Here is a 20,853-nt window from a genome sequence, read left to right as displayed (position 1 = left end):
TGATAGATTTTTATGTGTAAACTGGTTACTTAATTGCACGTAAAGGCACTGACTGTGTTGTTAAAAAAAAGTGTAGATTCCTTCTCACCTCAATGCGACTGCTGGGATGTTGTGGAGCAGAGAGTTGGGTGGATGGGGCATAATACAAAGGATTATGTGTAGGAAATACAGCCAGGCCAACCATGTAAATTCCTGCATCCGGAACACGCACTGTAAAGGCAGAAACAGAATGAAGGAAAGGTGACTGAAGGATTTAAAACAAGGAAAGTTGTAGCAAAGTCCATTTATGAGAAGTGATGGAGCTGATACATGATGTATCTACTCAAAAGAGTGTGGCACAAACACAAAGCCAAAGCAACAAAATTAGACCATCAGTCAAATAATGTGACAATAAAGGACTAGATACTCCTTAAGCAAGGAGCAATTTGCATCAGTGCCAAGAGTGCTCTAATTGCAAATGGTGCTGCAGGGCACCCGTACTGTCTTTATTTAGTTGTGAAGGAGTCTTTTAGCTTTTTGTTTCGACACAACTCCATTTACATAAAACAAATAGTGAAGAACATTAAAATGATCTGCTCTTTGCCTGAAAAACTGTGACACAGAAGGATTTGGGGAGAAATGCATCCACTTTAGATCAGTGCATCAGTTTTTGTGTTTTCCTCAGATTTTGTCTGCCTGTATGAATGCGTTTAGTTTACCTTGAGGACGGTACTGGCACATATAGTGTCGCTTGACGTTGCATGGGTGTGAACTGGTTTGACTGCGCTGATCAAGGGACACGCACACCTTTCTAGGGTAGATCGCGGGACGAGGTCGCAGACCTTCTTCTCCTTCCTGAGCATCTGAGCCATTCACCCAGCGCAGCTTGCCTGGTAAGTCAACATCACTCAAGCCCAGCCACACACCTCGCACACTGTTATCAAGAAATGAATTGGAAACACATGGATTAACATGGCTTGCTTGACACCTTTCTGTGAAGTTATTAGCAGCTGAAAGTTTGGCTCCATCATTTGTAATATATGATAAATGTGATATATACAGCAACATACACATTCAAAAATTACCAAACCTAGAAAATATTTTCAATCGTTCAAACGGTTTATTGTGCTTCAAGGGTGATAAAAAGATGAGGGTAATAAAAAGAAAATAATTTTTCTCACGCATTCATCTACATGTAATAATGCTGTCAGACAAGAAATAACATATGGTACAACACAAATCTGTCCTGTGAGTATAAGTGACACTGAATTCAGTGATTAGTTTTGCCAGCTTGCTTCAACTATCAAAGTCAGAGGCAGAGTGAGCTTGAAAATGATCCCCAGTAGCATGTTAGAACAGAAATGCATGGCAACTTCGACAGATAAATTGAATTTTCACTCCAAGAGAGAATTGATGAACTGCACATTTTCACCAGCTTCCAGTTTTCATCCCATCATACCCTATTAAATGAAAACAAATGGTCTCACCTCAAAAAAAAAGTTAGTGTGTGACTCATGATAAAGAAAGAGAAAGCGTTGTTTTCTGACATGCCCAGAAATTCACCTGGATTAAAGTAACCTTAAAGACTGTTAATTAAAATAATTTCCTCCCCTGTCTTGTTTTCTGTGTTTTTGTGTGAGATTTTTCAGCGTTGGCTGACTACTTGCATCTGTGAAAATAACATCTGAAAGAGTGCACACGAGTTAAAAATTATAAAAAGAAAGCGTCCCAAAAAACAAAAACAAAACAAGGATTGATTAAAAAAAGGAGTTCCTTATATAACTGAGGGGGTGGAGGAACATGAGGAGGAGGAGAGCGCTACAAAAGGATAAACTCCATCTGCAGCAGATTTTTCTTCTTTCATCCACTTGGGTCTACAAGGGCAGGGCCTGTATTTTCATATTACTACACACACACACCCGCACACCCCCCTCCCACACACACACATCATGAACTGTGGACTCTTCCTCCAGGGTGTTAAAGTTGCACTGCAGCTGTGCTTTCACAGATGTAGTTTTTGAGACCTTCTCTGACCTAAACATCAATCACTGGAGGTCTTTAGATTAGCACAAGGTTAGAAACTTTTTCATTGTAGCAAAAGACAAATCTAGGGCAATATCCACATTCAGACATCCAGTACTTTACATATATCAAAGATGTATTCCTGTTTTCAAAAGACTAACCCTGACATCATTATCTGTTTGGATCTGAATATGCACCAACAGCCTTATGCCCAAATAACACATGCACACACAAGCAGAGGGAGACTCTGTTCATTGCATCTCAAAGTTCACACTTACAGGACAGGAAGAGAAAGTGAAAACATCTGTTTTGAGTGTTTATTGTCTGTGTCAGTGTTTCTTTGCCTGTCACTGCTGTTAACAGACTCTGACATGAAGAGAACTATCAACAAACAGAGATGACAGGGCACTGAAAAAGCTGGCAGGTTATCTGTTCTGTTCTTAACAACTTTCTGAGCCGGGTTGGTCTTCTCTTCTGTACAGTTGAATATTGACAAATTAAAGGAAAAACCTTAATAAATTAGTGAAGAAACATGAGGAATGCAGATGCTTGCACACAGATCCACTACATGGTACAACTAAACAATTAACATCAAATGAACAGGTCCAGCAAATTTTGAATCAAGATGGCATGAGGAATGGACTTAAGTGACTTTGAAAGATGGTTCATTGTTAGGGCTATTAAAACACTGACTAGTGTTTTAATAGGATAATGGGTGACATTTACATTTGGATATATGGGAAAGACTTCAGTCAATGCATACAATTTAAAGGTCACAAAAAACAACAGGCCCCATTTCTGTATCCTATACAGAAAACACTCACTAAGTGATGTTTGGGGACAGCCGTTTACGCAGCGCTTCACTCCTGACGATTGCCAGATCACCGCCACGGTCCAAACACTGCTGTCGAGCATCGGCCCAGCTCAGCTCCTCTGGAATGATCTGGAAACAGGACTCTGTGTGGGGCTCCCCATCTTTTGGACAGTCAGGGGAGGCTGTTGGGAGACAAAAACATTTACAGTGTAACATACATGGTTAATGATCGTCAAAGGATTTGGCATCAGGAGGAAAATCCTACTTTGAAGCTTAACATACAAAATTATCTTATATGTTTGTTAAACTTTACAACAACAGATAGATAGATAGATAGATAGATAGATAGATAGATAGATAGATAGATAGATAGATAGATAGATAGATAGATAGATAGATAGATAGATAGATAGATAGATAGATAGATAGATAGATAGATAGATTATCTATCTTACAATGCACAAATAAATTATGATCCAAAACACAATAAAATATGAATCATCAGCTTTCGGCTTGTCACTTCAGGCATGGCCACAGCAGAACGTGTTCGTGTTAATTTGGCATGAGTTTGTAATGGCGGATGCCCTTTCTGCCACAACACTCCCATTTTATCCAGGCTTGGGACCAGCACCAAGGTGGTCATTGGTGGCTTGGCAAGGCCACACCTGGTGGGGTTGACTTTGGTCCAGCAGTCTTCTGCATCCCATCCCAATGCTCTACCAAGTCAGCTCACAAGCCCCACAAAAACTGACAGTAATGTGGTTTTTTTTCTATGCCTTTGTTTAAATTTTAAAATTTAAAGTTTAACAACAACACAAATACACACTATCAAGCGGAGACAGAAAGCTTGTATTCTTCAAACTGACACAGTCAGCCTTGGTGGAGTAATTTTACTACATGATATAGTGAGGACAGCAAACATTCGGCCAGTGGGGAAAGCAGGCTGCTATATGCACAGGGGAGTTAATAAGGGAAATGGGAACAGATATGTACGTATAGTAGGTGGGGAAGGTCTCCTGACTGGGACTGGGGATGGAAATCAGGAGAGCAGGTGGGTCCGAGACTCAGAAGAATAGATGGAAACATCTGTTGGGCAGAGACACTGACAATACTGACGATCTATCTTTTTCCTCTAAAAATATGTCTGCTCCTCTACAATATCTGAGTAGACACAAGCTGGGGGACAGAGCAAATATGACTAAAAGATTCAATTACAAAAAATGTTGACAACTGTTGAAAACTGCTGACAGCTGTATGGTGCACACAAGACAGATGAAGTGTGTGTATGTGTGTGTTCACATACAGCCTACATGAGAGCCTCTGTGTGTATGTATTAGAAAGGCAGATAGTAAGACAGTTCATTTGTGACTTAAATGATGGATATCTCTGAACAACTGTAGTTATTTTAAGAGGCTCCGATATACATTGATTAGCTACAACATTAACGCCACCTGGAGTACTTTAAGTAAAATGTAGATAATCTGCGTAGTACTTTTACCTGATTAGAAGAGTGGAACTTGACATTGTGTACTTCTGCAACGTTTTCACACAGTGTATACGTTTTGCTCTGTATGGGGCTGTGCACCAGCAGACGGATCAGAGTAGCCATGCTGACATGCCATGTTGTCCTTGGCATATTTAAGAGCAACAGTGTTAATGTTGTGGCTGTTTAGAGTTTACTGTATCATGTAGAAATGCAGGTGCAAAAGTGAAACTTCCAGTAGCTATAATCCTTATTTGTATTAAAGCAAAGGAGTGCACGACGAGCGTAGGATTTGCCCTTAATGATGAACTTACAGCACAGAGGATTAATTTTTGTCTTATTTGTCTTGTCATATAAATAAAATGGGGCAAAAAAGTATTTAGTCAGCCACCGATTGTGCAAGTTCTCCCGCTTAAAGTGATGAAAGAGGTCTGTAATTTTCATCATAGGGACACTTCAACTGTGAGAATGTGGAAAAAAAATCCAGGAAATCACATTGTAGGATTTTTAAAGAATTTATTTATAAATTCCTGCGTAAAATAAGTATTTGGTCAATAACAAAAGTTCCACTCAATACTTTGTAATATAACCTTTGTTGACAATGACAGAGGTCAGACGTTTCAGTATATGTTGATCACTGTAAGTTTAGAGTCAAACACCGCTTCCATTTCAATTTTAAGGACTGCACTTCAGCTGAGTATCAACAAATGCTCAGAGCTTATGTGTTGGTGTATCTTACCCTTGGCAACCTGGACACCTTCCTTTGTGATCTTCCAGTCTACGTCCATACCAAAAGCACCCCAGCTGTCAAGTGTGAACACTAGACTTTTATTGGCCACAGCAAGAGTTGGACAGTGCAGCTTCAGTTTAGGAGGAAGTGTCACTGTTACTTCTCCCCGTACAGAGACCTGAAATTAGAACCAAACAATTAAAATGACAGGTCACTATATTGACACAATACTACAATATTAATAACAATGTATTACAAAAATATGTAATGTAAAATAATTTACCTCTTTGTGACCAGCCCAGGCGATCAAACTGAGAGCATAACGCCCTGGAAGTCCATATTTGTGAGTTGCTGTGATATCCCCCGTTCCTGTCATGTTGACCCGGGGTGAAAGGTCACCAAAGTCCCAGGACAGCATCACTCCCGTGACAGAGGAGGTGGCAGAAAAAGTAATGTGATCGTGAACACTTTGTAACGCAAGAGGCTTAAGTGAGACAGAGAAGTCCACCGCAAACACGTCTTGAGCCAGAGTCCACCCACATTCCTGTGAATTAAAGGAAACCATGTGAGGAGAGGAGATTACTGTGTTGTGCTTAAATAATTTCCTTTGAGTTTTGCAGGGAAGTCATTATAGTCATGACGGGAAGTTGTTGGTAGGTTCTAGCAAGATTTAGAGGATATCTTTAATTGTGTGTTTACTAAAACAAGAGACAAAACAAAGGAAGGAATCTATAGTAAAGGGGTCCTTTAGCAGCTTACAATTCACGCGCTTTACACCAGATGAATTTGCTGGGCAAAGATCATTATCTGAGACCCTTGTGTGCTGTATACCTTCATAACATGTGGGTTTGTACAGGCAGCGGAACACTGAGATTCACTGATGAAGTTGGGTTCGGAGTTTGTGCTACAGAGACACTCATGCCTAGCTCCCAAGCCCCCATAGCGATGTGATGCAGCAAAACACACACTGTTACACTGTTCACGAGTGAAGTTTCCAGGTGTAGAGGAAGAGAAGATAACAAGCTCACTCCGTCCTCCTCCTCCACTGCTGCTGTCCTCAAGACAAGCTGCATAATTTAGACCTGAGGAAGAGACAGATGCTTGAGGTTGTCAGGATATCTCTGTCCAAACAGGCAAAGATTATCAAGAGGTCAAAGGGGTTAGTTCTCTAATGCCTGAATTTGCTATCACAAAGGTTGCATTAGGCAGTAACAATATAATACAGCATTTCTGTGCTTTGACATGAGTTTTAAAGCCAAAAGGGTGCTCACACCTGTTATGTATTTTCATGGATTTACTTTTTAGTAAATTCAGTCGATCTTATAGTACTGTTACTTATAAAAGTAAAACATCTTGATCTATGAGCAGCCTTTGACACGGTAAACGTCCTCCTGTTTGCACTCTCTGACTTCAGCATCTTTGGAACAGCTCTGACCTGGCTCTTGTCTTACTTATTTGAATAAACCATTAAGGTTCCCTGGCAGGGGCATGTTCCTAACTCTCACAGCCCCTCTACTGCTGTGCCACAGGGCTCAGTGCTTGGTTCTGACCTCATCTCTTCTGTCTGTAGGGCATGCAGACTCCTCTGGGCACATGTCGAAGTGTCCTTGAGCAAGAAGCTGAACCCCAACTTAGTTGCTCCCGGTGAGTGTTGGCCAGCTGCACAGCTGCTGCACCCATCCCGCATGGGTTTGTGAGTGAGTGTGTGATTGTGAGTGCGAATGGGTGAATAAGAAGCAATAATTAGAAAAGCTACATAAGCTATATAAGTCCAGACCATTTACCATTTGTCTGGACTACTGCAATGCCCTGTTGAAGGGGCTACCGGCATGCACAATCAACCCCTCCAATTGATCCATCCATCTAATGTTTAATCAGTCACAAAGGACACATACCACACCACCCTTCAGATCGCTGCATTGTCTACCTGTTGCTACCATTGGCTACCATTTGTTTCAAAGCTCTTACTCTTGCTTACAGAGTAGTCAACTCAACAGCTCCGTCATGTCTACAACTCTTCCCGCCCACAGAGCTCTGGTAACAAACACCATCTGGTGGTCCAATTATCACACCGAAGATCCCTAACAAAACACTTCAGCTCAATGGTCCCACGATAGTGAAACAATCTTCCAACCTCTGCACGCTTAGCAGCCACACTCAAACAAATTGCTTATTGCTCAAACAAATGCTGAAAACAAAACTCTCTCTATGCAAAAATCTCTTTATTCCTCCACTTGCATTTCACGAAACCGAAACACTTCTTCTCTAAACACTCTGCTTTAATGTTTTCTGCTTGATTTAAATCTTGCCTCACTTGTAAGTTGCTTTTCATAAAAGCGTTCTAAATGTAAATATAAATGTTAATGTATGTATTTCATACCACAGGTGAGCAGGCTGACATTAAGCAGGGCTTGGTGGCGAAGCTCAGGAGGGTGGTTGCAGAGCATTGCATCTGGGTGTCGAACTCGGACCCCTTTCTCCTGGAGCCAGCTGACTAACCGGAAGAGCTTACAGTCGCACTCGAAAGGGTTGCTACTCAGATCACTGGAGGACAGGAGAACACAATGGAAGTGACTGGATCAGTAACTGTGACACATAAAAACCCTTCATAGTGCCATCTGTGTCTTCATATCATTAGCTACACTTACTTTTAATGAATATGTCCTCAGCTGACCAGGATGTGTTACAAATTTAGCTAATTATGTACATTTTGCAATGTGGACTCATGTTTGTAAAATTAGAGAAGTAAGGAAAGGAAGGACAGGCAGAACAACAATATTATATAATGTCTCTCTCAGTCTATTACTGACTAGTTGGTTTCGCTTTTCACAAGAAGAAAACTTTTCGCATAAAAAGACCTGGTAAGGAATAATTACTACTTACTCCCACTGCAGTCTGAAATAGAGTTTCACTCATCTTGAGTGTAGGCGAAGTAACTGCAAATGTGCTGCTTATTTAAGCATGTGATCAGATGTATGAGTTTGTGTGTGCATATGCTTCTATGTAGTCTATATGATATTTTTACTTCTGTTGAAGAGGAAAGAGATAAAGATAAATACAATAAATTGCTAATACTTACATTTGACTTAAATTGCATAGGTTATCACATATTCTTTCTTCGATGGTGGTGATTTGGTTGTTGCTCAAATCCCTGATGGAAACAAAAAAATACAAATTACTGTTGAGCCTTTTTCCATTCACATTTTTACTGCACTAATTTGTGACAGTTATCAACAAACCACTTCTTTGGCAACATTTATGCAGTGGGGATGTGTCACTGACTAAAAAACTCAAAGTCAGTAAGCGAGTCACTGGATGAATAAATATGTAAAACTCTCTAACATTATTGTTCCATTTTAAATTAGCAAATGACTTTCAGATTCTTGTGTAATCTAGGAGAGCAGCAATAGCACATCCTTCTTACAAAGAAACATAACTCTGAAATATAACATAAAAAGGTAACAGAGAATTCAGGATGTTTCTTCCTCTTTCTTTCCATGTTTCCATCATCCTAGTTTGTTTCCATGCTTTTCAATACTGCTCTCTCCCTCCTCTACTCATGATCTCCTTCTCCCTCCCTCCTCTATCCAGTAGGCTACATAATGGGGCCGTTGTGTGGTGGTTTTGGAAGGAACTGATGGAAACCACTAGGGTTCTCTCTCATCAGACACACACACACACACACACACACACACACACACACACACACACACACACACACACACACACACACACACACAAACATGTGCTTAAACGCCCATTCAATGGGTGGAAGAAATAAGGTAATGGGTGGAGTAAGGGAGAACTGGTCAGATGAAGAGGGAGGCAGTGGGAGCCTGGAGCATTAAGTTGTAATTGAACTTAATTGTACTGTGATTGGTGTGTGTGCATGTGTGGGTGTGTGTGTGTGCAGAATACAATGTGTTTTTGTGAATTCTCTCAGTTCCAGTTAGCTCACTCCTGGGATTTATGCCTACTTAAATTCAGACTAAACCAGCCTTTCTCTCCACTTTCTTCCTCAGTGTGATCAAACTCCCGTACTATTCTATTTACCTATGCTGTATATTGTACTCACAGGACTGACAAAGGTCCACAGCAGAACACCCCTCTGGGGAGCACATTGATCCTATTACCTTTAAGATACCTGAAAGATAGACAGTATAAAGAAATATATGTATTTACACAGATCAACACAGTTGAAGATATATTACATATATGGAAAAGATATGACAAAATATACAAAATATTGGGTGACCCTGGGCAAGACACTGAATCCCAAACAACTGATCCCCATCAGCGCAGTGCCGGTCCCAAGCCCAGTAGAAATTGGGGAGGGTTGCATCAGCAAAGGCATCTAGCTTAAAAAAAACTGTGCCAAATCAACATGCGGACAAATGATGCACTGTGGCGACCCTGAACTCAAGGGATAAGCCCAAAAACAAAAAAAATAAAAATTAAATAAAATATAAACACAATATTGGGTGTACTCACAGTTCTCGAAGACTAGTTAGACGTTCCAACAGGCTGGTATCAAGGGAGGAGATGTGGTTTTTGGAAAGATCTCTGCAGAAACAAACCAACATATCCACATTTTAAATGCATGCATGGGCAAAGCACACACACACACACACAAACAGAGACACACACACACACCAGTAATTTACCATATCATGTGATTGAGTAAATGCTGGGAAATGAGATGCACAGTATTAACAACAAAGGAGAAAAAAGTGGAAAATTAAGCTCATACAATGTGGAGATAAATTAAACCTGATACACTAAAAATGTACATAGATGTGTCAAAGAAAACAATACTAAGGAATTGACAATATTAAATTCATATTTAAATATATTACTTAATATAAATATTATTAAGTATTTTGAATTATCAATCTGTCAATTATTTAGATTTGGATTTAGAATTTATTCCAGGAAACATCAAAAACTTGTAAAACAATTGCAGTTAACATTTAAGCACAGAGGTTAAAACTTAAGGTTAAAATCAAAGCAAAGGAGGTTTGACCTTCAGGACCTCATATAGCTCAAGCTAAGAAAGATACTGGATCCTGAACTTCCCGTTATTGATTTAAAAAATTCATAGGACCTCCCTCCGTATTAAATCAAACCCACAGCTTAAAACAGATGAATCATAAACATTTTGTCACCAAACCAAAGCTGAGGGGACATCACCATGACATCATATGGGTTTTCTGAAAATTTAAAGCTACAATATGCAACTTAGGTACTGTAAACACTAGCATGATAATCAAAAGCTATCTACTCTGTTTTACCCATTCCTTCCCCTCCCTGCTCTGCTATGCTCCACCAGAGTCTGCCAGCACTTCAGGTAGTCCTCATCATGAACTTATAATAAATGGGAAGTGTCCAAAACTTACTAAGGAAATAGAAATAATTAGAAGTGTCCGGTTAGACTTTTAGAAGTGAATATGTCTCCAGTGCTAACAGTGTTATTCAATAAGTCTAGATCACAGGAGGCTTCGACAGCACCTCTTCACATTAAAAATGAATTTTGGAACATATTTCTAGTACAAAAATATTTTGAAAAAGCAAAATAAAGCTCCTTCATAGACACAGAATACATTATATAAATGTTTTCACAGTCTGATGTCATGGACCCTTAGACCTTCACTGTTGGAACTAGTTAAAGATCTAATTTAACTATGTGCTGATTTTGGAAAATAAATGCTTTGTATATTTTGAGTTGTATTGTGTTATACTGACAGATATTTCTCTTATTTCACTTAAATAAATTATTTTAGGGTAAAAAGATAATAAATACCTCAGTGTATAATGAAGTACAGTTAAACAGTTAAAGCATAAGCTACAGTCTCCAAAGTGATCATACAGTTGAATCAAGAACTATTATATCTGATAAATAAAACTCATCATTATCATCCTCATCAAAGAAACACTTATTAGGTTTCTCATGTTCTGATACCACAATGCTGGTAAGCTGAAGAGCACACAGGAACAAAACACTATCATATCATCAACTACAGCTGGAGTCGGCGCCAAACCAGTAGATAAACGATTAAGGAAGTGAGAAAAGTGAATTGGTTGAGCTGTGTATTTGAGTTGCCAAGACAAACTGAGGAGGAAACAGCCAAGCCAAGTTGAGTGTCTTCAGTCTCCTCTCTGTGTTCCCTCACAGCAAAGCCTCAGCTTCACATGAGAATGATGAGATAAAAAGGACCAAAAAATGGAGCCAAGAGACAAGGAGTCAGAGGTGATGAGAGAACAAAAACTACAGAGAGTCTGTGACAGAAAACAAAAAGCAAAAAAATAAATAAATACTATTAAATAAGCTGTCCTAGCTTGCTGACGTGTGTTCCTATTCTCAGCAAGAGGATTTTCACTAATTTGACAGCAAACAATAAAAATAAACAATCTGCAGAAGGTAAATGTAGATGGAAATAAGTTTAAGTGTATGGGAATGTAGTCCCCTCACTCCACGCTCCTCTCTTTTTCTTTTGTGTGTGTATGTATGTGTGTGTTTGTGTGTGTGAATAGAGCGGACGCCCATTCCCAAAAGGAAACATCTGTACATTCCAGACACGCTGTGTAAGAAAGATGGAGACCGAGCAAAAGAGAGAGTGCTCCTCTGCGAAACCCATCACTAGATGAAACAGGACAGCAGAAAGACACTCCACCCTCAAGCTGATTATTAGCACATTAAGCTAACACCTCTGCTTATGTAATGCTCTCAACATCAATGCCAGGTGTGTATGTGTGGGTGTATGTGCACTCCTTACACTATATACAAAAACCTTCTTTTTGGCAACACTGCATAGACAAGATGAGATTAAGTAGTGTGTGTGTGTGTATGTGTGTGTTTAACATGACCATATAATGTGACCTTCACCATGTCTATTAGCAACAGGCTCCCGTTCTCTCGGCTACCTCTGGACACACATGGTTTTACTTACACACATGCTGCAGAGCACACTGAAGGTATAGGTCTGCACACACACACATACACACAAACACGCTGTACACATATGGTTCTGTTTTACTAACGGTGTGGTCAATGATCTAACCACTCCTTATAAGGCCTGTCTGGTGCCACTTATTCTGAGCCAGAGGATGAGAACACACACACAGACACACACACACATATTCACATATTCCTCATTGACTACTTGGGCAAAAGGAATGACAGGGGCATGAGCTCTGGAGAGAAAAGGAATAGAGAACAAGATAACTTCAAGGAAATGGAGGAAATGAAAAAGACAAAGCTCCCTAAAGAAGCATAGTATCTGTTAGATTTAATTAGTCTCCCCTCTGTACAATAATGAGAACAAATAAAAAAGGTTCACAGTTTGCTGATGGAAACTGTAATGTAGATCTGATCACAGGACACATTGGTATCTACTGTATCGTGGTGGCGAAGTGGTCCAAGTCACTCTAAGTGAAGGCCAGCGCTCCACTAACCCACTAAACACAGACTTCTCTGTGGTCGCTTTCATCTCCCTCAGCATCCCCGCCTGATTCCTCCCCTGCTCCATTCCTCTGCCGCTCACTTCTCCCAGTTTATCTCCACTTTTTCCTTCTGTAGCTCTGCTGCTATTTGTAGATCAATAAACCACAACATTAAACCCACCAGGTGGTTTTATGGTTGTGGTGGACAGGGGTAGCAAGCTGTGATGCTCAGTGTGTTCTGACACCTGTAGATTCTAACCATCACTGACACCTGTCTACCACAAAACCCACAGCAGTGGCTGATAGGTGGATATTCAAAAGCTGGAAGGGAGTAGGACAAAATTAAAGGAGTTCAAGACGATTGATTTGGAGGAGAAGAAAGCAGGTGTGACACGAGCCAGTTCTGGAGCAAAATGGCTACATTGTGGGCTGCTTGTCCCGTAGGTGCTTGTCCTGCCTCAGCACTTCCCCTTCACAATGACATGATCATGAAGGGGCTGCCAGCCAGCACCCAGAGCCTGGAGCAAGAGTGTTGGGCTGGGAGGGACTTTAGGAATAGTTGGGTACTTTCCCTATTGCAGGATAAGAGGGCATATGAAATTAGGGAATTGGGGCACGTTGATTGAAGAGGTTTATACTAAAAAGATGTTTTGCCTCACAGTCTGTCTGGCTGGGTCACAAACTCTCTCCTCTCCTTTTTGGAACATTCTGTCCAATTTTCCAGCTGTTGCTGCCTGGGTTGTCTGGTGTCCAGCTGGCAAGTGAAGGGCAGCTGCGTGTTTAATACACTCAAAGAGCGATACACTTGCATATACACACATGCATGCACAAGCACACACACACACACTGTCAATGCATGGAAGAAAAACAAAAATCCTCTAACACTGTCCAACACTCGCTGCTCACTCTTTTTCTGGTAAATGAAACTGTGCAAGTCATAAACTATGGGCTTAATTCAAAAATGGGTTTCAGGCCTGCAGTACTTCTGGGTGTGACTATGAAAAGGAAGAAAAACAACATTATTTCAGTGAAGCGTATTTTCAATTTAAATTAAAATGGGAACAATGGGAACAATGTAAATGCAAAATGTAAAAGTTCAATTTGTATCTTCTTTCATACTTTTTATTATTAATCTAAACACAAACAATCAGCATGTAATAAAAGGAATTGACAAAGCCTGGTATAAAAAATCTTTAACAACTTGGCAGCAAATGTAAAACCAAACCTGACTGATCATCATAATGCATTGCTTCAATTTATAGTCATGTCACTTTCAGCCAAAGCATCTGACAAATTCATTTAATCTAATTCTACAAGCACCAATTGCCTATGCGCTGTCATCCTCAAATAATCATATGTACACCCGGTCTAAGTATTGTCCCCCTGACAGTAAAACTGCACAAACAATAAAAAAACAAATCGTGATTCAAATTTGAGAATTTAAAAGTATGTTATTTCTAACTAGCTATCTCACTTTCCACAGTGTAGAGGGACTTGCACTATAGTGTTTATATATCTCATTTGAATAAAGCCGTTTCACAGATACAAGTGAAACAGAAAAAGCAGAGAGCGCAAACATACTTGCTTGTTCTTTCTTCAACAGTATCTACCACTCTACACCTCTGGCAAGCTACTAGATGATGAATCACTAATGTGGGCTTAATGTAGCAAACATTGGATGACTTCATCACCTGAAAACTGAGTTCAAGACACATGCATTAGCTGAACTAAGCACAGCTAAATGCCTAATTTAAAGCTGCTGAGGTGATTTTTTTTAAAGTTAACATTTAGGATATTAGGAAACATTTGTGGAGTCAATGTCACTATTTCCCAACAAAATCAACAGACATGCTTTTGAACTTCATTTCTCCCTGCTTTGTTTACAGCATGTATCTTACTTTCACTGCAAAACTTTAACATCCAACTGCAGAGAGCACTCAGATGGCCTATATTATGTTGTATACAAGCACCGTCTAATCCCTATTGTGTATGTAGGTCACACAATACCCCTGTTCACAAATCAGAGGTCCATCTTATCTCTGCACCACAATTTACATACATTTTAAAAACTAAGGTCTGAGGTCGAGAGCAAAATAAGCTTTGCAGCACTATAAGCTTACAAGGGCTCAAGAAACTTCCAAAAGCCAAAGGACAACTTCAGCGTAGCAGACGTTACATCAACTACATACAGACACGCACACAAGCTGCATTGTTAAAAAAGACTTCAGTAGCTGCCACCACCACCATTGTGGGGGAGTTAATAGTGAACTGAGACATTTCTGACAAGAACTTAAAAATCACTAAGTGCATAGAGAGCGAGAGCGAACGAGCGAGAGAGAGAGAGAAGGAGTAGAGGAGACGACGGGAGCTGTCTCTCTCGTCCACTTCTTCTCTCCCTTTTTCTTCAGTCCTCCTCTTATTTATGACATTGTGGAATGTCTGCGCTTCTGTGAGTGATGTCATTAGTTATTATCACCATGGTAACACAACAAATTCTCTCTCACATATCATCAGTACATTCAAGCCTTCCTTTCCCACTTCATTAAAGTTAGCGTGGTTGTGTGTGTGTGGGTGTGTTTTGTTGGTTATATGGATTATACACACCTCTTGAGGAGGAGGGGAAGAGTAAAGAACAAACAGGACAGTGAGAAAATTTTAAATTAAGTTTGTCTGACAGCTATAAAGCTTTAGTGCAAAGCCCTAACTACTCCCTGTACAGTTGCCTCAAAAGTACATTGCCGTGCCTGTAGTGTTTCTGTGTATGTATGCGTCCCACTGCCATGGTAACACCCCCAAATTCTCCTAAGGGATAAAGGCAGGACAGGGTGTGTGAGACCTCGCATGTGTTCACAGTTCAGATACACTCTGCAAAACAGTCACAGTCTTCAGCAAAGTTGACTTTAAATTTAAAATTGTTGAATGCATTCTTTGTTACTTGGGATAATTATTAACTACTGTCTTTATTAGGTATTATGTCATGTTTGCATTTCATAGCATCTAACTAGAACAAGACTACAAGTTACAGTGAAAAGTGGAAGATATTTTACATTGTACTGTACAATATTTCTACACGAACACTGCCATCTCTGTCACCTCTGTTCAGGTAGAAATATTAAATATTGACAGTTAGAAAACTGGTTATAGCAGCTGCATACATTTAAAAAAGTTGGTGCTTTACATTGAACACTTTGACCGATAAGAGGGGATATGGGCATATTAATGGTGGCAGTCTTTGTTTTTAATATTTTGTTTATTAACGTTAGCACCTTCAAAGACCTGATGGTTGTTTGCCTTTCTTTAATGAATTTCACCTTTGGGAATGAACAAAATATCGTATTAGTTTACCGTTATGAAAAATCTTGACATATACTGTAACTTAAATGTGAAGACCTCTCTGTTGGAATTGTTTAACTAAACCTCTGTGTTCTAGATAAACTGAGACTAAAAGGCAAAGTAGACTGCTCTAGGCTAAATGAAGCAATAATGCAGGAAACAGAAGAACTACTCGTTTATTAAGGCTATTTGTTTTAATAAACTGTTGGCCGAACTGTCCACTTTTTAAAGAGGAAAATAAAACAAATGAAACGGAAATATTTTTTTAAAATGTATTAAAGAAGCAATACAGTGTCGCTAAAGAAATCTCTGCAAGCTGTTGTATTACACTAACCCCATATATTTCCACTGTGCACTCATTAGGCGTTTAGGTAGATTAGATTAGGTGCTCTGTGTACAGTACATGCATTTTCTGAACAGATGTTGACTGTTTTTCTCCTCCACTTTCTCTGTCTATTTTCCCAGGACACACACACAGTACCGTGAAGATTTGTGTCACAGCAGTTTGCATACTGAACGGCAAAAGAGACTTTAAAAACCTGAATCTGTGCCACAATCATTTCCCAGAATTGATTTCAGAGTTGCATAAACTGTTTGTATGACGTGTTAAGAGATTTTTTATTATGTGTGTGGGTTGAGTACACTGGTGTGCAGCCGGAAAGCTTTTTTCCAACTCCACTTTGCAGTATGTTACCGCAGAGTGCAAGACTCCACTACCACTTGATCATCTTGGCGCAAGTCTAAGCATTTAGATTATTCCTTTCAAAATACTATATTAAAATGATATAGTGTAGCAACATACTGTATCAACATGTTGTAGCTTTGATCAAATAATTTTTCCTAGTGATGATTTTCCTAATCACAACAGCAACTTAAATTGAAATAAAAATGGTGAATTTATGGTTTTACTTTACTAATGCTTTAACTAAGGGTTAACACAAATTTAAAGCCATGATTAATCGGATCTGAAGGTCTTTCTAAAGGAGTGCAGTGCATGATAAGGCCAAAAATATTTAACAATAAATTAACCCTAACCTATGATCTCATCCAGCTTTTGTCTCTTTCTCTCACATCAGCCACAGCAACAAATAAAGGTCACATCCCATTGTGGATTTATTAGTAAAACGTGAAAATAACATGCAAAGTGGTGAACTAATGCCAGCCATACTTACACTAAAATTCTAGATATCTATTTATTGCAAGAGTAAACAAACAAACAACTAAATAAATGTGCATTAAAAATCATTTAAAATCAGCTTGAAAACAAGCAGTGATTCCACACCGCAAGGATGAACTAGTTCATAACAGAGACAATTGTTTAAAGTGTCATCTACGATAGGAACTATATTAATAATGCTGTGAGATATGTTATGATGTGAATTCCTATCCAGCCACAATTTTCAAAAGAATAAAGAATAAAATGTCCAATATTGGCTTATACAAGGTTCTCAAATGTGAGAATTAGCTGCTACTTTTTTGTCTCACAATATATGATTGAAAACTGAATATCTTTCAGTCCTGAGTTGTCACATCGGCCTAAAGGAAATTTCAGTGAACAGTTTTTGCTATTTCTGGAAAATAAACAATGATTTAAGAAGGCACATTTGACTAATAATAAAAATAACGGTCGTTTTTTTCTCTGGACTACAAAAGAAAAGTACAAAGAATGAAGAAAGAATGAAATGAAAGTAAAATTAAGTGAATTTGTCAGCAGCAGAAGAGTTGCAGTGGTGTGGAGCCTGACGCAGCATTCTCAGTCACACTCAGGCCACATGAGTGAATGATCCACACAGTTAATTGTCTGGCCATGGAATGCACACCACAAAAGGCCACATGCTGGCCTATTATACATTTACAGCATCTCTCCTAGTTGATGTTTAAAAGACAGCCTTGCTCCGTGAGCAGCTCGCTGACAACTGATCAAGTTGAGAACCACAGTTTGTTTACTCCAAAGTCTCGAATTCGCATGTAACAGTGCCAGTAACCAGCTGGACTGAAACCACAAGGAGAGGAAACGGTCCAATCAGTCAGGAACTATTCATGTTCATCGAGATGAAGCCCAGAGAACAGGAACTGAAGTGACTTTTCCTTTTAAGTTCTAAACCACACCTCTGACTATTTAAAGCGTATCACAATAGAAAATTGCTAATACAAAAACATTGTTGGACAGCATTCAATTTAAAAGACCTTCTCACACATTAAACATTAGTTTGATATTTGCTGCAAGATTTGCTTTGAGTTTGCTTCGTAAAGATTTCTTCTAATCTTAAAGAACAGGTAAACTGTGTCTATAATACGACGAGGAGGAAGATTGCACTGATCTTTTCTGCACCACACAGCCCATGCAAGTACAGGATATATATTTTTGTAATTCTTCAAATAATGAGTGGATAGGTAACACAAACACAGCACTGCCTGTAGCATTACAAAATCGAATACTGTTAGGTTCTCCTTTGGATCTTGGCTGGATGTCTCTTCCTCTCATGGTCGGCCATGAAATCAGACTTAATTAAAAGCAAGATATCAGATGTAAATTCCATGATTCTGCCTATAGGGTGGCAATAGCGTGGACAGTAATGTTCACAATCGCTTACCTCCACATTTGGCTTCTGCTTGTTCAGTGGGCTCAAAGACATTTATCTAGACTGATGCAATTAACACTTCAATAGAGTCTGACATGAGAGACAGATCCTGCAGCCGGATCTGTCTCTCATTAATGTGGCACCTAACAGAGCACTCTTCCTCTCTTATGCAAATCCTGTCACCACATGTCAAGTGATTCTAAGCAAACTTGTTAAGATGATAGCAACAATAACAAACATTACCAAAACGCATACTGTTGCTAGTTTTGATGAAATTTGGGTAAGACTTTTACATGCTGCTAAAACCACATAAAAACAATAGGGTATTTATATTCTATATTTAGTAAAGTCCTTGAAGTAAACAACTTTTGAAGTAATGTTCATTCATCAGTCCGGTATATTCCAAAAATCCTTAAAAATATTTTAAAAAACGGTAGTTTAAATTGAAATAAATAATTGACAACAGATGTCTACCATCAGTGGAGAACAGAATGTTCTCGGTACAACACCAGATGCTGCAGACTGAGCTGCACCTTAAACACCAGGTTCACGTTTCTAGTAACCAACTTCTTTTCAGCTACCAAACTGAAACACACACACACACACACAAACACACACACACACACACACAAAGTCACTGAAAGTATGGCCTCTGATATTAGCTGAGGCCACAAAAAGAATTACCTTAAAGCAGTGGAAGTCATGCAGTTTTGTTTATCCTTCTTTGTATCTAAATGTTATTTTACTTTTCTTCAAATCATTTTATGTATTTTCATTTGCACTATTGTAGTTTTAACAGTGTACAGCAGTGCACAGTGCAGGTTTGGTTTACCAAGGCCATGCTAATCCAATCCTCACCCGTAGTAGAGTTCTTATGCATGGCTAGGTCTGCAACTATTGATTACTTTATTACTAACTTCTTTCAGTCGTTAGAGCTTATGTCAGAAAATATTAAGAATATGTATCATAGAGCCATGGGGGACATATTCAGGTTGCTGAGTTTATTAGATCAACAGCCTAAAATGCAAAGATGATGATTTTTCCAATAAGATAAAATAGAGAAAGCAAATGAATAGCTGCATTGAGAAGCTTAACATTCTTGCTTTGGCAGTGAATCAGTTGTCTAAAAAGCTCCCTTGATTTTCAGTGTGTTAATTACTTAATTGACTGTTTCAGTGGCTTGTTTTGAGAACAACCAAAAACAAAAGAACAAATTAAATGAGCTCAGATAACATAACTATGTTTTTTCTATATTCTAATATCATGACATTATTTCAAAATACATGCCTCGTAGTTTTGTTTGTTTGTGTGTTTTGTTTTTTGTTTGTAAATCAATTAAGACCTGGTGAAGCTGAGCTTTCCACTGCAACCCATTTCCTCTTCAGTCTGTTTCCACTCTACTTACAGCACGTTGGTGGCCAGCGGGATGTCCGCCGCTGCTGGGGCCCTCTCCAGCCCGATGTTGGAGCAGTTGACGACGCAGGACGGCTGGAGTCCCGCCAGTGCGCAGCTGCAGTTAACGGGACAAGGGCTGCAGCTCCTGCCGCCGTCCCCCTGCGGCCCGGAGCCCCATACCTCCAGGGAGCAGAGGGCCACGAGAAGAGTGGAAAAGAATGTAAACCTCGGGACGCAGACGCCATGTTTTCGCTTGGATAAAGTCTGTCCATTTCCACAAGGCATAGCTCACTCACATCTCATCGCCTCTGATGGTGCAAGTCCTCTCAGTCTGGGAAGGAACAAAACACGCAGCACAAAGACAAATACACGCGTCCTTCTTTCACGGCTTTCATGTGAGGAGGCAAAAACGGAGGAAGAGATCAACTTTTCGCCACCGTTATTCCGTCTGCGTTTCTTCTGGTCGGATCCCCTTCCTCTGAAAACCTAACGGAGCTTCTCCAGAATCCTTTCAGGGGAAAAAAAGTTTTGGAGAACTTCCTCTCTCCTCCTCCTCCCACTTGATGCAGTTCCCCGAGTCACCGCTGAGATCTGGCACACATCTGGATTTTGTCTCACTGTATTTTAAAGTACTTTACTTACTTACTGGAAAGAGCACTAAATTGTTTTTACTAAAGTAGAAGTACCGTTACAGTGATCAAATGGTACTTAAGAAAAAGTTAAATTAAAAAAAAAAACTTAAAACTTAACTTTTTTATCCAGCACCGCAGTGCAGGAGCATTGATATAACACGTTATGTGTTAAATTACTAAAAAAAAACTTTAAATAGTAACACGGTAATGATATAACAGTCAAGATTAACTCATTTGTTTTTTATCTTGCAACAGTTTAGCTGTTTTTTTTTTTATCTTGTCCTCGGATGTGTTTCACAGAGGTGTTGAAGGTTTTTCAGCTAGAGAAATGTTTTGAGCTTTCAGTCTGTTTTAGAACATTTAGTACGGAGTTACTTGAAAAGTCAGCATAAGGTTGAGCCAAGTAAACACCGACAAACTTGAAACAATATTGAGTTTAACTG

At 39.4% G+C, this 20,853-nt stretch overlaps 1 protein-coding gene across 2 annotated transcripts in view; it reads right to left on the bottom strand.

The window, feature by feature from the left end:
- Nucleotides 1-20,486, bottom strand: part of pkd1a (polycystic kidney disease 1a) — a 53,856-nt gene extending 33,370 nt beyond the window's left edge. For both annotated transcript variants that reach the window (XM_067497944.1, XM_067497945.1), the window contains exons 1-11: nt 19,789-20,486; nt 9,520-9,591; nt 9,104-9,172; nt 8,108-8,179; nt 7,409-7,572; nt 5,860-6,110; nt 5,312-5,572; nt 5,038-5,206; nt 2,826-2,997; nt 699-913; nt 89-210 (exon numbers count right to left, since the gene is read on the bottom strand). In XM_067497944.1, coding sequence (XP_067354045.1) covers nt 89-210; nt 699-913; nt 2,826-2,997; nt 5,038-5,206; nt 5,312-5,572; nt 5,860-6,110; nt 7,409-7,572; nt 8,108-8,179; nt 9,104-9,172; nt 9,520-9,591; nt 19,789-20,063 — 1,842 coding nt within the window. In that variant the 5' untranslated portion in view covers nt 20,064-20,486. The remainder of the gene's footprint in view (nt 1-88; nt 211-698; nt 914-2,825; nt 2,998-5,037; nt 5,207-5,311; nt 5,573-5,859; nt 6,111-7,408; nt 7,573-8,107; nt 8,180-9,103; nt 9,173-9,519; nt 9,592-19,788) is intronic.
- Nucleotides 20,487-20,853: the final 367 nt, after the last annotated feature.

This window comes from Channa argus, chromosome 3 (genome assembly GCF_033026475.1).
Source record: "Channa argus isolate prfri chromosome 3, Channa argus male v1.0, whole genome shotgun sequence".
Taxonomy (NCBI): Eukaryota; Metazoa; Chordata; class Actinopteri; order Anabantiformes; family Channidae; genus Channa; species Channa argus.
This window is presented reverse-complemented; position numbering and strand designations above follow the sequence as displayed.